This window comes from Dreissena polymorpha, chromosome 6, assembly GCF_020536995.1.
Source record: "Dreissena polymorpha isolate Duluth1 chromosome 6, UMN_Dpol_1.0, whole genome shotgun sequence".
Lineage (NCBI taxonomy): Eukaryota > Metazoa > Mollusca > Bivalvia > Myida > Dreissenidae > Dreissena > Dreissena polymorpha.
In genome coordinates, this window is record NC_068360.1 from 8591632 (window position 1) to 8607496 (window position 15865).

General features: G+C 33.2%; 1 protein-coding gene across 1 annotated transcript in view; it reads left to right on the forward strand.

Moving 5' to 3' along the window:
• The window catches only part of LOC127834196 (low-density lipoprotein receptor-related protein 4-like), a 58745-nt gene that overhangs the window by 25754 nt on the left and 17126 nt on the right, over positions 1–15865 (forward strand). The window contains exons 18-19 of the mRNA XM_052359844.1: positions 14431–14535; positions 15674–15767. Coding sequence (XP_052215804.1) covers positions 14431–14535; positions 15674–15767 — 199 coding nt within the window. The remainder of the gene's footprint in view (positions 1–14430; positions 14536–15673; positions 15768–15865) is intronic.

The following is a 15865-nucleotide window of genomic DNA, read 5'->3' on the forward strand; positions in this document are numbered from 1 at the left end:
GTCGGTGCTGTTTTTTCTGTACTTCGATGACCATACAACGTTGTAGAAAAATACATCAATTCTGGGCTGTCATTTGATGACTTGATATTTGTACTTTTGCTTTTGTTGATGATATTATTTGGAAAGACTTATACAACTAAAAATTCACAACCTCAGTGAATATTGCGATCTTTGGGTCTTGCAGTTAATATCATTAAAACTAAGATATGGTATTTAGAAGAAGAGGGTCATCTTTTAACAATGAAGTGTGGTTATTTAAAGGTGAAAAGTCATAATTGATGTCTTCAATTATTTAGGAACAGTATTCAATTACACGGGTTCCTTTTCAATCAATGCTGAATCCCTTGCTGCAAAATGTCTCAAAGCTCTAAAATTGTTTAATCAATAATCTAGGACACTCAAGATATTAAACCTAGAATTGCATTCCAATTGTTTAATAACTTCGTGTGTGCGACCTTAAATTCCGGATGCGAAATAGGGGGGTTCGACCATTGTATTGATTTAGAACGTATCCATTTAAAATTGTGTGAAGTACTTGTAGGCATCAAATCATCAAGCAGTAGCATGGGAGTATATTGGGAACTAGGAAGGTTCCGATGTAAGATCACTAAATCAAATAACATAATAATGTTTAAAGTGTTTAAACGTTTTAAAATATGAAACCATATTAAAGCAATTTGGCATTAAATGTGAAGAAACGGTAGGATAATTCAGGGTACTCATACGTACGGTACAATCACTCCTCTGTCAATCTCGATACCTTCCACACTGTTTACGTAAACGGCAGTAGATGTTTTTAAACAATATTGATTCAATTCAAGTAATAATAGCAACTTGTTAATGACCTACTAACTATTTAAACGCACGTTTGAATTGGAATCTCATTTTAATTTCGTCTGATAAATTTGTTTTTCAAAACTAACGATTATTGTCTCACATTTTAGCCATTTAAACAGGTGGACACAACCATACAGAACGAGCTACATAAAATGCCATGCTATAGATATTGAAGACAAGTAACATTTTATTATGCTATGCACAGCCTTCAATTCGCTGCGAAAAGGATTTATAAAAGCGTACTAATATAAAAGACCAACTATGTTTCAATTTAAACAAAAACCAAGTAAAAATCCTGAGCAGGTTTATAAGTAGAGCTTTAACATGCATTCAAGTTTAAACGTTCCTTCTCTCAACAACATAAATATATATATATATATATATATATATATATATATATATATATGTTGATTAATCGTGTATATAATTGTTCAAATATTTTCTTATTTATTCAAGTGTATCTAGTATTTTTCTTATCAACTGACCTATTAAAACGTTGAAATAACTGTTATATGGTTATGATTATCGTCCTCCAAATATTTGTACAAGTTGATAATTAAGCTCATTTAATGCATCATCTGCATATGTTAGTCGAGCAAAACTCTAGTATATAGTTGAATAGTTTGCCGTTTGTGAAAATCACAAAAAAGATACCTTTAATATGTTTTTTTTCATATTTACGTGACTAATATGATTCTGAGCTTGTATTCTCGTTAACAACAGAATATATAGATGTATGTTAAACCATTTGTAAATAAAAAAAACTGTTATGTTTACGTCAATAAAGCATTATATCTGTCTTTCTGTATGCCTGTCTGGTAGAGCTTCCTGAGTCTTGCCCCTTTGGGAAATAGCTTAGCAATACCATACGGATGTTATCAGCTTCGAAAGTGCAACATTTCAGAGTTTGTCTTAAGCGTCTCCTTTTTTGGATGTAGTTAAATTTGAAGAAGACAATACAGCATACAAAACGTGAACAGGTGTTTGTGCCTTTACTAAATTATTCCAGATGCTGCCATCCTAAGCCTTGTTGATATTTTCCACGCGGATATATCGTAAATACTCAATGTCGATTTGCAGATGGATAGACACAACAAAATCGACTTGACTGACTTCGAAGTATGACAATAAGCTCTGTAAAGAGAAATTGTGTATTTGCCACGCTTTTCAGAAGCTTGAATATCAATAGAGATCTAAATAAATGTTATATACCGAAATATTATCAAATCTTATTCATGAATTTAATTTGACAGACATTCTTCTAAGTCGTTAAAACATTTCCAAAATCAATACAAGCACAGTTATAAGTTTATTTATCCTCATTTTACTCAAAAGCATTTTCGATCAAGTTAATAGAAATGTACACGTATATATAAAAAATTATATTGAAATCAGCTTTATGATCTACAGTTTGATTCGTATGTTTGTAACAAATAAATCAAACATGTTTGCGCAAATAGAAATTAAGCAAGTAATCTATATTAAAATCGTTACTTATTGACCGATTCTTAAAGTTTTCTTTTAATAATTTGGACGGTAATATCTTTAGATTAGATAGAGAATACTATGTGACTGTGTACTGGAATTTATCTGACGAGTTGGCGAAAGGTTTACATGGTGAGGCTTGTCGAGCCGTATAAGCCTTGTTGAGACGAGTCGGATACATTCAAGTTCACAAGCACACTAACATAGAATTCTATATTCTGCAATATTTTTTTATATTTGTTCCCGATGCAATTAAAAAGTCTTTAATTGCTGAAAAATAGCAAAAACAAATTAAATTAACTGAATCTAACCTTGCGTAGTAATATTAAAATTGTGATCTTTCCCGTTACGCCACTCAAAGTAGTCCTTTAGATTTCCACGCAAAAGCAGAGTAACAAGACACAATATCGCTATATACTTCGATTCAAATGTAATCAGCATTCCAAATGTAAAACGCTCAAGAAGGACACATACGATTTTGTTGAATCTAAAATTCTAGTTATACTACTGCAAAATACAAAACAATGCTGCCATTTTGAGTTTACTCGTCAAGCATGATTCAGCAGTTATCCCCGCTAATATTGTTAATTTTAGGTTATAAACAACTCTTCTTTTTACACAGTTTTACTAACTGGCATAAAAAAGCAAACATCTACTGGTTCTTGTTCTACTCACCAAAGTTGTGAAACTACCATGTTTGTTTTCGTCAAGCATTGTGTAAGCAGGAAATTCTTTGTGGATAGAATTCTTCGATCGACTGACAAAGGGACGACTGTTTCATCAATGAAAGAAATTACCATGTTAGGTCAACATAGATTTCCTTCGAAGAATTAAAGAACATATCATATACACTTTTCTTATTCGGAAATCCGTCAATTGTTCAACAAAACAACGCGTTATTCGACTGCATTCGACATTTAAAGAAATCGAAAATTCAGGATCACCGGTTTCATTCGAGTTATATATTCCAGCATTTGTATTTACATTGTTTTTAGTAATCCATCGTAAACACACACAATCGTTTCATATGCAGACATTAGCGTCCTTGACCGAAATGACGCAATCAAGTGATTTCGTCAGCTTTTTAGTTAAATAAAGTCTAGCTGTGTAGTAAAATAAGCTCTTTTGTAACCTAGGTGGAATTGTGCAAGCTTCTAAGAGTCGCGGTAAGAGTGTCTGGTAAACTAGCGGGACACATTAGTTTAATCCCCCGTTTGATTCAGGATTTTCTTTTTTAGCTTAACGAGTTAAGAAGACACGCTTCATACGATTGATACATTAAGGCTTTGATTTATGTACGGATTATTGATCTTAAAATTAAACATTCAATTCATGAAAAAGTCCAAATTTAAGAACATATGAACGCGCGGTGAACGGCCAAAAATTGTAGTCTCTATGTACATGTACTAGCCGTTGGAAAAAGGCAAAGTGGGGGATAAATCTTAGTTTATCTTATGGGTCTTAAGTTGTTATATAAAATCATTAAGTTGTAAGATAAAAATGATTACTGTATTATGCGTGTTTATTCGTGGAACGGGACTTCAAATACACTTAGGTAGAAATGTTAGTAAAATCATATACAAATTACATTGGTCGGAATAAGTATAGTAGACGAAAGAAAGAACATTGTGACTATGAAAATCATAACGTGTTTTATATTAAGATTTTCTCATTTGTTTAAATTTGAACACACAATTCCGTGAACATTTTGAATTCTCGCGTCTTTAATTCAAATAATTTACACATACTTGTATCCGCAAGTTACACAATATCTGACAAGAGTTGTCATTTTATATCAGTTTATTAAAACGAGTAAACGATTTCTGTTAAAAAGCTTAATAAAAACTGCTAAATCCGGGTAGTCTTATTTAATTAAGGCACACGATAAACATAATGGTGTTTCATTTAATCACATTTCAAATATGGTAATGTATAAAATATAAAAATGAATTTGAATGTCAAAAGTTTAATTAATATGAAACAAAATTGTTTTTCTTTACATCAGTGTCTACTATAAGATAATGTTGCCAGAATCCTCTCATAACCTGCCATAGTCTATCATGCCATACGCGGACGAACGCTTTTTTTAAGTCGGTGAATTAGTGAACGAGATTACGTTGAAGTGGTGGGTTTTTCTCAATGATTGTTCTGTATATGAAGTTAATTTGTGCAAAGTTTGCGGTTTCCCTTTTTCGGTAGAGGAATAGTCAAGGACTGGGGTCACTCCTTGGGCTTCTTCTTCTCATACCTAATCTTCTGGCATAGTTCCGTCATTGCCGCAGTCGTTGTCACTCCTCCGTAATGCCAGGCGCAAAATACATAGAAAGGATGTAAATGCAAATATTTAAACCAACTGCGTTTAGGTCATTCTCGTTAACTGCTTGTTATTGTTCATAATTGTGCGCTTGTGTTCCATTACCCAGACCTACAAAATCACATCGACGCAATAGCAACAGCTCTCATTAAGGCTTCGACCCCCGATGCGCCGAATAAGGCGTGAATAAGAGCTTGATTTGAAGCTTTTTAGGTCCTATTCTGGTGCGAAATGCACATGTATCTCCATAAATATACACATGCTTACAGTAAAACAACACACGTTTCATTAAGTGCATCTAGTATTATAAAACCAATCCTGGATCCTAAGCCTTATAGATTTTACGGGAACGATGTATACTAGTATGTATACTGGAAAGGCAGATTAAAGCATTACTTTTTAAATAAATTAAATTTAAATTTGAGTTAAAGCATGTGAATTTATCCGAATGACATACATAAGTTATGTAAGATTCGTCTAACCGCAAGTGTAATTAAACAAGAACTTTGGTAATCCGATAATACAAATATAGTACTCAGCGATGTTGCATTTTACGCAAACTTACGGTGATGAAATAAGACAATTTACATACCATTACAATGTTTATTCAAAATTCTGAAACAATATTTAACACAATTTAAAATTTGTATATATCAAAAAATATTTTATTATAAAACCGGCTAACAATTCCAACTTTAACTGAAATAGTTTGCCTAACAAAGTACATATCATTATACCAACGAACAAACTCCAAATTTGGCATTGCATGGCGCGACTCTAGAAAATTCGTTTGAAATAAATTCGTTAACAAATGTGCCGTTCTTGATGTAACAGAAACCTTGCCGTCCACAGGTCGGGGGACATTCTATGCCCTTATCTGTCTCATCAAACTTGTTGCAGTTTGAGACACAATTCACTTGTGATCGTCAAGTCCGTCCTATCATCAATTGAGCCATTAGTCGGTGATTTCATCACAATGCTTAATATTGCAATCCGGAAGACAGGCCTTATAGCAACTTAACGTTCTCTAATTTTTGTCTTTAGTGACAGCACTGAAGAGGCTCGTAAAAACATTTCATGCATGTGGCTCAACCACTTGTTGGTTGATGTTAAAAACACTGAATATGATGGCACTCACTTAATGTGAACATCATTTATCCCGACTGTAGTTGCTAGAAAAATTCTGACGAAAGATGATTTACAGTTAAAATACTCTATTACTTTAACCTATGAACATGCTTTATGTGTATTCAATAACTTGTACTTATGCTTCGCTATATTGAATATAATTGGATTATAATTGATAAATAACCAGCTTAAATATTTTGTACTTGTATGCATGCATCGATAATTGGAAATGCTTTACATTTCCTCACCGTACATCCCACTTGTAATATACAATATGTGACACTAAATACACGTTCCCTAGACTTCGTTATATTTCTCAAACTGTAATGGTAACGGAATATATGCTTTAGGTTCAGACCATTGTGTGGTGATATGAACGATTATTTTTTTACGAGTATAATATGAAGACAAAAACGCACAATATCATGCAAAATGTAGAAGGTTTCTAACACTCTATACTAAATATTAAAACCTGTGCGTTTATCAAATTTACCGACTTTATAGAGAATAACAGGTTACTGTCCCCTCGTTTTGAAATATATCAGGCGAGGCTTAGAATAATATAACGGCGAGGCTTGCCGAGCCGTTATTTTATTCGTGCCGAGCCTGATATATATCGAAACGACGGGACAGTAACCTGTTTTTCTGTTTATCATACTACATTTTCCTTAAAATGTGCAAAACAATCCATTTCTTTATGTTGAATATGTACGGATTCCCGCTGATTTTGCTGATCCGGCTTTTACACGTTGACATACATGTAGAAACGGCGTTCGAAAAGACAACACGAATAAAAGCTTATTTTAAACATCGTATAGAGAAAAAAAGTTGTTTGCACTACGAATGGGAAGAGTACAACCGCTTTAATTATAAACGTCTTGAATTGGAGATCAGGAATGGACTGCAGCGACAAATTTAATCTAAGAACACACTTCACCGAATAGTTTGGAGACGCCATTTTGGAGATGTGTATTGAAATTGACATTTTGATGATGGTGTCAATATCGACATAAGCGTGTGAAATCGTTTGTTTAAATAGTTGAGGATTAGAAGACAGTTATCATTTGTCTTGACTTTCTCTGCAACATTTGCGAGTGCAATGACTATATCGATATATAAGATTTATTGCCCCATTGATGACGTCATTTAACTTATGCAGTGCGGGCTGTTGCGATTTTTTTTTAAATAAACGTTATTGTGATTTATGACTTTAAACTAGAATAAAATATGTACGTTCTTGGTATCAAATTGTTTGTTTTGTTAAACCTGATTCATGTTGATATAAATTGTTGACTTTATTGAAAATCCCACGAAACTCCAAACATTGACTGATATAAGAACTTCCTGTTGATCATGATATAAAAAAATATATCAGGCAACGTTATATCAGGCAGATATCAAAGCGGTGGTATGATAAATATGATTATTCGGCCATAAAAGTATATATCTTCCTTAAAGTATTTATCGTTCTGTTAAGTGCTGATACACATTTGTGTTCGCATACTTTCAGTGCTTGAAGGGTCATTTTCCTGGCATATTAATACAAAAAGTATGCACAAGTACAACTTACTTCCTTAATCTTTATGTAGGAGTAAATATGTTTTACGCTACTTCCCGGTCGGAGGTGAAACACCCAATCTTGAACTTTAGTTTCATTTCTGTTAAATATCCTGCATCCTTGAATGACCTGTTCTTCCATTTACATGAAATATTTAACAATTATTTTTTGTTATTGGTTGGATCAAATGTAAGAATTCTTATTAACGAACGTTCTAGGAATAACAGTTCTGCAGAAATCAAATAATTACATGCACAAAAATAGGACATTTTTTTACAGTGCGAATACAAATGAATTACATCTATTATTTAGATTATTGTATTTAATTATGTTAAGCTATTAATATAATTATAATGCAAGCAATTATAACAGTGCGACTGTTAAATCCATTTTTGCGGTGTTCTTATAATTTCAATTATTTTCTTAACTGTAAATAGTGTAATGTTTTCAGAACTCCTTGCACACATTCATACTTGGGCAAGGTAAATATTGATTTTTTTAATGTTAAAAATAAGATTATAAAACACAATACGACGCAAACATACATTTTACAATGCCCATGTGTGTACGCCTGTGTTTGTTCCATGTAGTTGAGATCATGTGATTCGTATAATTATTATCGCGTGGGGGTTAGCACACACATGCTATTTAAACATGCTGTTTGCGCAACCAATCCTCTGCGAGACGATTGTGAATCAATATGTTCCTGGTTTGTGAACAGTGTAACTAATCCAAGTACTTTCGGTACAAGACGCACTTATGGACGGAAGTATGACCGATGATAAGGTCTAAATTTTTACTTACATATGTCATAAGTTAAATAAATATTGAAAAAAAATAAAGGGACTTTTTTTTACATATTTTCGTATTTTAGATACATTTCATTAAATGTATTGGACAAACAAAATTGATATAATTGGAATAGACTGAATACTATGAATAATATCAAAACAAGGAAAACTATTTTTTAAGCGTGTCTGCTGAATAAACACAATTGGAATAGTATGAATAAAAATCAAGAAAAGGAAAACTATTTTTGAAGCCCTAAGGTTCGATCCCGTGATTTTCAAGGCAAACACTAACGCGCTACTATTACACCATGCTTGGCTGTGATTTAGTAGGCAACCCCATCAGTTCGAAAGCCACGAGTATCCTGGCTAGTGAGTCGGGCATTCGTTTATGAAACCTACCATTGTTCGAGTCATTCAACTATTTTGAAATGACCGGTTCCTTACACAGCAACGAGTGAGATTCAATGGTACATATTGCCTTTCTGCAAGGCAACCGACATTAAGGATAGGGACATTACGTTCACCAGTTAAGGCGTCTCATAAGTCAAAACTGATCATTGGTTTTAACGTGCTAATAAAGCGTGTTTATATTTGTTGTACATGATTACCCTGATTATTTGCTATATTAACTTTATGGTAGCAAATGTAAGCATTTTCATTATAAATTGCATTTTATATCGATCATGTCACTGAAACATAAGACCTCATTTCTTACTAGCATCCGTTGTTCGCCCACAATACGTTTGGAAATGTCGGTTATTATAGTTTAGGGACCAACATAATGTGTCTGAGAAATATCAAACAACTGCTGCCTTGTGCTACCATCTCAAACTGTTGCTTCTGCGAACTGTCTTTAATCCTAAAAAGGCAGTTCAGTTATTGGCACGCAAGCCGAATGGGCTAATGCACTCTCTATGCTTGTCTACTATTTCTTATAATATGCACACGTTTTTAATGAGATCATTTTCGACTTTAAATACAGAAATACACGTTAAACAATTTAAAAAGGAATTGATCAAATCGAACTTATTCGACGTCTTAAAGAAGAAAACGAATTGTATTTCAGTAATTTAGTTTGTAAGACAGTTGATTGATTATTTGTATGTTGCAAAGTGCTTGTTACGAATGAAATACTTACTCGATATACTATAGACAGAGGTATCAAACGCTATCGCGTGTATAGGAACTATTCCATAAAAACTCGCCAAGTCTATATTGTATTTCGGTCTTTAAATGTTCATCACAATAGGTTTCTGCCAAGTTGTTTTCCGATATGTATGTTGACTAGAACTTTCGAAGAATTCGAAAGGCAAATACAAATGCTTACTTACTCATGTTCGTTGGTTTAAGAGGCAAAATGTAATGCGTTTTTCATAGCGTTTCATATCCGTTATAATTTACCGGTAAAAAATAAATTCAAGACATACATAATATAATTAAACACAGTTGAATATTGTACAATATCTGATTTGGTAAGCATAGGAACATAATGTTTCAAGTATGAGATATTGATATTTGTGGTTTAATATGTGTATTAAGTAACTATTGTTATTTCACTTGTTTGGATATAATGACTATCTATGACATTTCTTTTGCATTGTTACTTTACAAACATTTGAACCTGTCAAAAGACCGTTTTTGTTTCTTGTTGTTTACTAACAAGCCACCGATGTTTTAACCGTATCATATAGTTCCTTTAAAGATTATATAGTTATAGAAAAATACGTTTAATATATGTTTAAGTAACGAGTGTTATTTCGTTTTCAATTGTCACTACACAAACATGTGAAAATTTCAAATACCTTTTCTTCTTGCTGTTTTCTTAAAAGACAACGATATTTAACCGTATCAAAATGGCACACAGTGATACTTATTACATGTAAATCTTGATACCATATAATTCAATCCTGTACATTTTGTAAAATGTTTCGTAGAACTTGATAACAGTTTGGACGCACAGTGTCTCACTACAACTTCCAAATAACATGCAACCTGTTTAAGACTACCTTTTATGTTATTATTCAGACAATATATTTGTCTGCTGATAATTCTTATAGAAGCAAAGGTGTTCTGTGTTTTAGTCAATAAAGTGTTCCAAAATTAAGAATGATATTAAGTCGTACCTGCATAATACCTGCAAATAGAAGCAGAGAGATTGTATAAGCCTAACATTATAAAGTATCCAAATAAGAAATGCAAACATGTAACTTTCTCATAAAACGAATTTCATTTTTTAATAGAATGTCAGATTTTGAACACCTTAAGAAATCGCGATGTAATCAAATACAGTTCCAGGCTTACAAACATCATAACAATTTACAAAAAATTTACAGACTTGCAATTAAAATACAATTGAACACTATTGCCAAATATATATTTTTGCAAGCTCTTACATCGACAAATAGTTCATATTGACAATAGCTTCTTTTAATATATTATTGTCTTGTATTTTTGCTTTTTTAATTATTTAAGTATTAACAAGTATTATCATAAAATGTAAAATTTCTAAATTTACGGAATGTTTTGTACTATTATTTTCTACCGATACATTCTATATTGCTTCTAGAACATGTCGGCAAACTATACTAGCTGTCAGAGATAGTTGTAAGCCAGTAATTATGTTTAAAATACTTCAATGTAAAAACACGAATATTACAAATTATACAACATCTTCTAATACAGGATTGTTTTCCCAAACTCAAAATTGAACTGAGCAACCTGTAATGCTTAACTGATCATAATAATAATTCTTAAGAATGTAACATAAATGGGACTTCAACATAAAGTAAAATGCACAATAATGACTAAAAAAACTGTTTTGGTTATTAGTTCCATTGCTAATACCTATTTTCTTAAATTCTAACATAAGTGAATGCATGCACACATAATTCACAAATTAACGTTTTTGACGTATTATGAGCACAATTGTTTTATAATTGTTAATTTCCGTTTGATGATATAAAAGTGTTGACGATTACATAAAATTTGGAGTAATAAAAATACTTGAAGCACTTGCGCTTACGGGAAAACCCAATTTCAATAGATATATTTTGTGTGATCCATTTGACTCTGTCATCTTTGATTTCATAACAAAGCAAAAGTTTGTTTAAGATTATTAACTTAATTATTGCGAGGTAATGAATTGAGTGTTTGGAATACGTTTTGTGTTTGCAAACAGTGATTGTCGTTAAAAGCTTCCGTTAAAAGAAGCCATGTGGACAACATTTTTCATTACCTATTTCATATGGATTCTTGTGGTTTCGAATACATCAAGTAGTAAGTTAAATTTATTATTTAAACTAATTTCATACTTGAACAGAGTGCAATCATGTCAAATTAACTTGACAAACGTTGATGCAGAGATACTCGTTTCTTTGTTTTCCACGCCTTGGATACAATATACAATCATCAAACGTGGTACACGTACTACATATCATTACACGAATGCATTGTTTAGTTGTGTTTTGTTTGTATGCATATCATGCAAAAATCGTTTTATTACTGTTTATATCAGCCAATCACATGTTGTATTTCGTACCACATGTCCATCCAATATTATACCGTATTTGACGCGAGTGCGTGCAATATATTCCATATTGGACGGTCCGAGTTTAACCTATGATTTCTGAGTTTACTTCGAATGACTCGTAGCTTTCATACAAAATCCATTAAATTAACATTATTTTGAAATTGGGATACGATATTGTAGATCTGCTTAAACGCGGTTAAATGATAGGCCAACATCTAAAACAAACTTAAGTAAACAACTGCAAATTAGTTCCATATCTTGGGTACAAACACACATTTATTTTAAGAAAACGTGCGCAGTGTTGGGAAATCTCCTCTTTTCTGCGCATGCATATTTTTACACCACGTGAACAAATGTTTTGGTTCTTCAACAAATATGAGTAAACTTGTCGGTATCGACGTAATTCTTCGAATAAGTTGGTATGTAATTCATGTCATTGAAGTGAATAACATTTGATTTACGGCATCATTAACCGTTTAGTAATGTACCGTATTAAAATTAGCTCGTTTATAGGGTGAGATGCAGCTAACAAATGCATAAAAACATCTGTAGGCAAAGTAAGCAAATGATGTCTGATTTTATTTATATGAGTTATGTATGATCAGCAACAAAACACCACATCAACACCGAAGATATATCTGTTACAGTGTAATATAATAGAGTTTTGATTTTAAGGAATCTTAAAAAATTTAAACGTTCCATGAAAATACTTTTGTTCATGAACTGTTTTATTTCCTTTCCAATACTTAAAGACCAATGCGAACATGGCTAAACTTCCTTCATACTAAATGGTTGCCGTCCTAAGCAAGTTACCATGACCGAATTTTCCGGTACATGTAGGAGAGCTTTCTTCAAGAGTCATAAGATATGATATAACACAATAACAAAACACGCACTGTTAAAGATACACATCTTCGGCCAATTAAAAGACCCTTTTAACTGGTTCTAGGCTGTACGCTCAGCCAAAGTCCTTATAAGCAAAGCGCTGCTCAATTGACGGCTTCCGTTATATGCGGCCTAATAAATTGGAACAACTTATGGAAAAGGCGCTTTGGCTCGGAGTAAAATCCAAATATGTAAAATACTTTAAGTATTGGAACAAAGTATTTCATATAAGTCATTGTTTACTTAAGCATTTTCCGTTAAGCACTACCAGTTGTAATTAGAAAATGTACCTATTTGAAATTTAACAAACAAAAGGCTCGCGAGAAATTTTGAACTTCGTTGTTCGAAAACCGCTGGATAAACATCATTCAATTTGGCGAATATGCGTTTCTGTTCCGTTTGTAAATAAATTTAAGATAGTAATATGCGGCCGAGTCCCACTAGTTTACTTTACTGTTCAAGTACAATGCATTTGCATTTGTATTAAGATTTAATTTTGCAGATTCGCTGGTACAACTTTTTGGAATATTTTTGTTTATAATTGCTATAAACCGAATGCGTATTGAGAAACTAATTAGGCCATCACTTGGGTAGAACCAGTTCTTGTTTCAAGCAAATATCTTGGTGATCGAGCCGTGGACCTCCTTATCGTTATTTGTACACCATATCCAATACGCAACCGCGGCATTCTGTCGGAATGTTGTTTATGATATTAAATGAATAAAAGATTGTAAAAACACGTCGCATGATGTCATCACGGTATGCGGTTATGGTGTTCCTAAGCAACCGTGCTAATACTAAGGGGCTGAAAGTAACGCAGAAGTAAGTTTAAAAGTCACCATAACGGGATAAAAAGTGATCCAATTGATATTAAGAGAAATTCTGAAACGTTTCTGATGGTTATTAATCATATTATACATAACGTTATGTAAACTAACAAAGCAAGTGAGGTGAAAGGTGGTTTATTGTATAAACATAATTTTGTATCACTGCTGGCTAGTTACTAGCGTTATGCGGTATGATACTTAGTATTATACGATACGTAAAACCCAGACCCTCATTGATTTTCGAACGTCATTCGAGATAGTCTATAAAACAACGACATAGCAGTGACCACATACTGTGTTGGTGCAGTCTATAAGGACACAGCGACACAGCAGTGACCCCATACTGTGTTGGTGCAGTTTATAAATGCAGGGCTCGTGAACCGAATTCGAGTTCGAGCTGTTGTTTTTTTTCAGTGTATTTCTTTTTGACTATTTCATTAAAATATTTCATGCATATTATGAAATTAATTTAACCTTTAAATATACATTTAATACTGTTATACAATTACAGTAAAAGTAGCAAAATAACCAATTCACATCTCAATCTCCGTGTTTTACCTGGTTTTAAAATACAAACGGTAACCTTTATGCTGCAAAATTTTGAATGTGGATTATTGTATATAATTTTAGGCAAAATCAAGCACTTAATCTATCTATATTTTAAATATCTTAATGTGCACGTACATTTTGAATATAAACACACACACAAACATAGAAGAAATCGCGTCGCGAAGACAGTAGTGGAATCAGGAAAAATAGAAACAAAGCAAAGCAAAGCCAGCTTTGCATACGTGCACACACAGCGTATGAATATAGGATATATTTTGAGTCTTAAATAGTTTAATACAGTTCACAGTTAAATTTTGGTAGCGGGGGTGGGGGTCGAAACAAAAGATAATTTATATGCTACCTGATTACGTGGTACTCACCGTCAAATACTTGCAAACAATAAGAAAAAAGAAATGCAAAAACATGCGTCAAACGGGCAATTTAAAAAACAAAAAAATGCATTCTTGACAAACATTTGACTACCAATGAAAGTTGTACATGTTTGTTTGCGTGTATTCATGTTTCAGTCCGCCATACTCGCAACCTGATCTGGGCTACAACCTGGAATCTGAAGATGAACGTGTCTCGGATAGTGGGTATCGAGGGCGACCCGACCGTATGGGTACCCAGCGGTAATATGCAGGTCAGAGATATCCGGTAAGAAAAGGGATTTTTTCCCATAGTTTTAAATGCTGTGTCTGTACACTATTGGCTTTGTTTTGCAATTAAAAGCAGTCTTTTCGACGAAAAAAGACAACTATTAGTAACTGTAATTAAGTCTGAATATTTGTTTGTTAATTGCCTTTTTAGATTCGTGTTTCTTTTCCTAAAATGTGGAACTGTCGGGTAAATAAATGATCTACGTGTACGCAAATGCGGTAGTTAACAAATAGACGTTAACAAGTGATTGACATGTATAAGATAAACAGAGATGGCACTTACAGAGTTTAATATATTAATACAACTCACATAGTATTAACCCATTTATGCCTATTGTCTAGAAAAAACGCCTTGGCAAACAGCGTAGACCCGAATGAGACGCCGCATAATGCGGCGTCTCATCAGGGTCTGCGCTGTTTGCTTAAAGGAATTTCTGAAAGAAATATTCTAAATATATAAATAAATATACTAGACATCCCTAATTTTGGAAATAAACTGATCCAGTTTAGAAGGATGGGAGAGACCACTAGGCATAAATGGGTTAAACAATTCACTTAGTAGCACAATCTTATTGAAAGAGCAGGGATATCTATTGTGTGCTTGCTTAGATAAATATCCGTCATCACAAAAGAATGTCTTCCTATACTTGGCACGTCATTTTGTGTAATTAGCTATATGAGTTTGAATTATGCTATCGTATGCCAAAAAGATGCCCATTATGCTATATTGTATTATATAAGTAGATTAAGTAGCATTTTATCTTTTAATCTTATAGTAGATTAAACTATTAAATATAAATGAACCGCACTCTGTGTATAAGGGGTTTAATTCTTGTGCGTAGACTTTCGCCCCAGATAAGCCTGTGCAGTATGCACAGGCTTATTTGGGACGATACTTTCCGCGTTTATGATATTTTCGTTTAAAGAAAATATCTACGTAGCAAAAATCTAGTTTATGCGGAAAGTGTCGTCCCAGATTAGTCTCTACGGACTGCACAGGCTAATCAAGGACGACACTTTTCGCACATGCATTAAAACCCCTTTTCTCAGAGCGCAACCCAAATATATAAATAAATCAGTGCGTGACTGAGCGTCTGTTATTTTATTACAGCGCACCTCATCATGGCTGGCAATTCAAAGCCTTGGCTTACAACTGGGCCGACCAAACCTTGTACTGGAGTGAAGCAACGAACAGAAAAATTCAGGTTATCTTTTTGCAGTCTATCCTCAATGCTCAAGATAAACGCCATTTATCCGCGTTCGAAGTGCTTTATCCCGTGTTTCGTGTATTTTATCTGTTTTC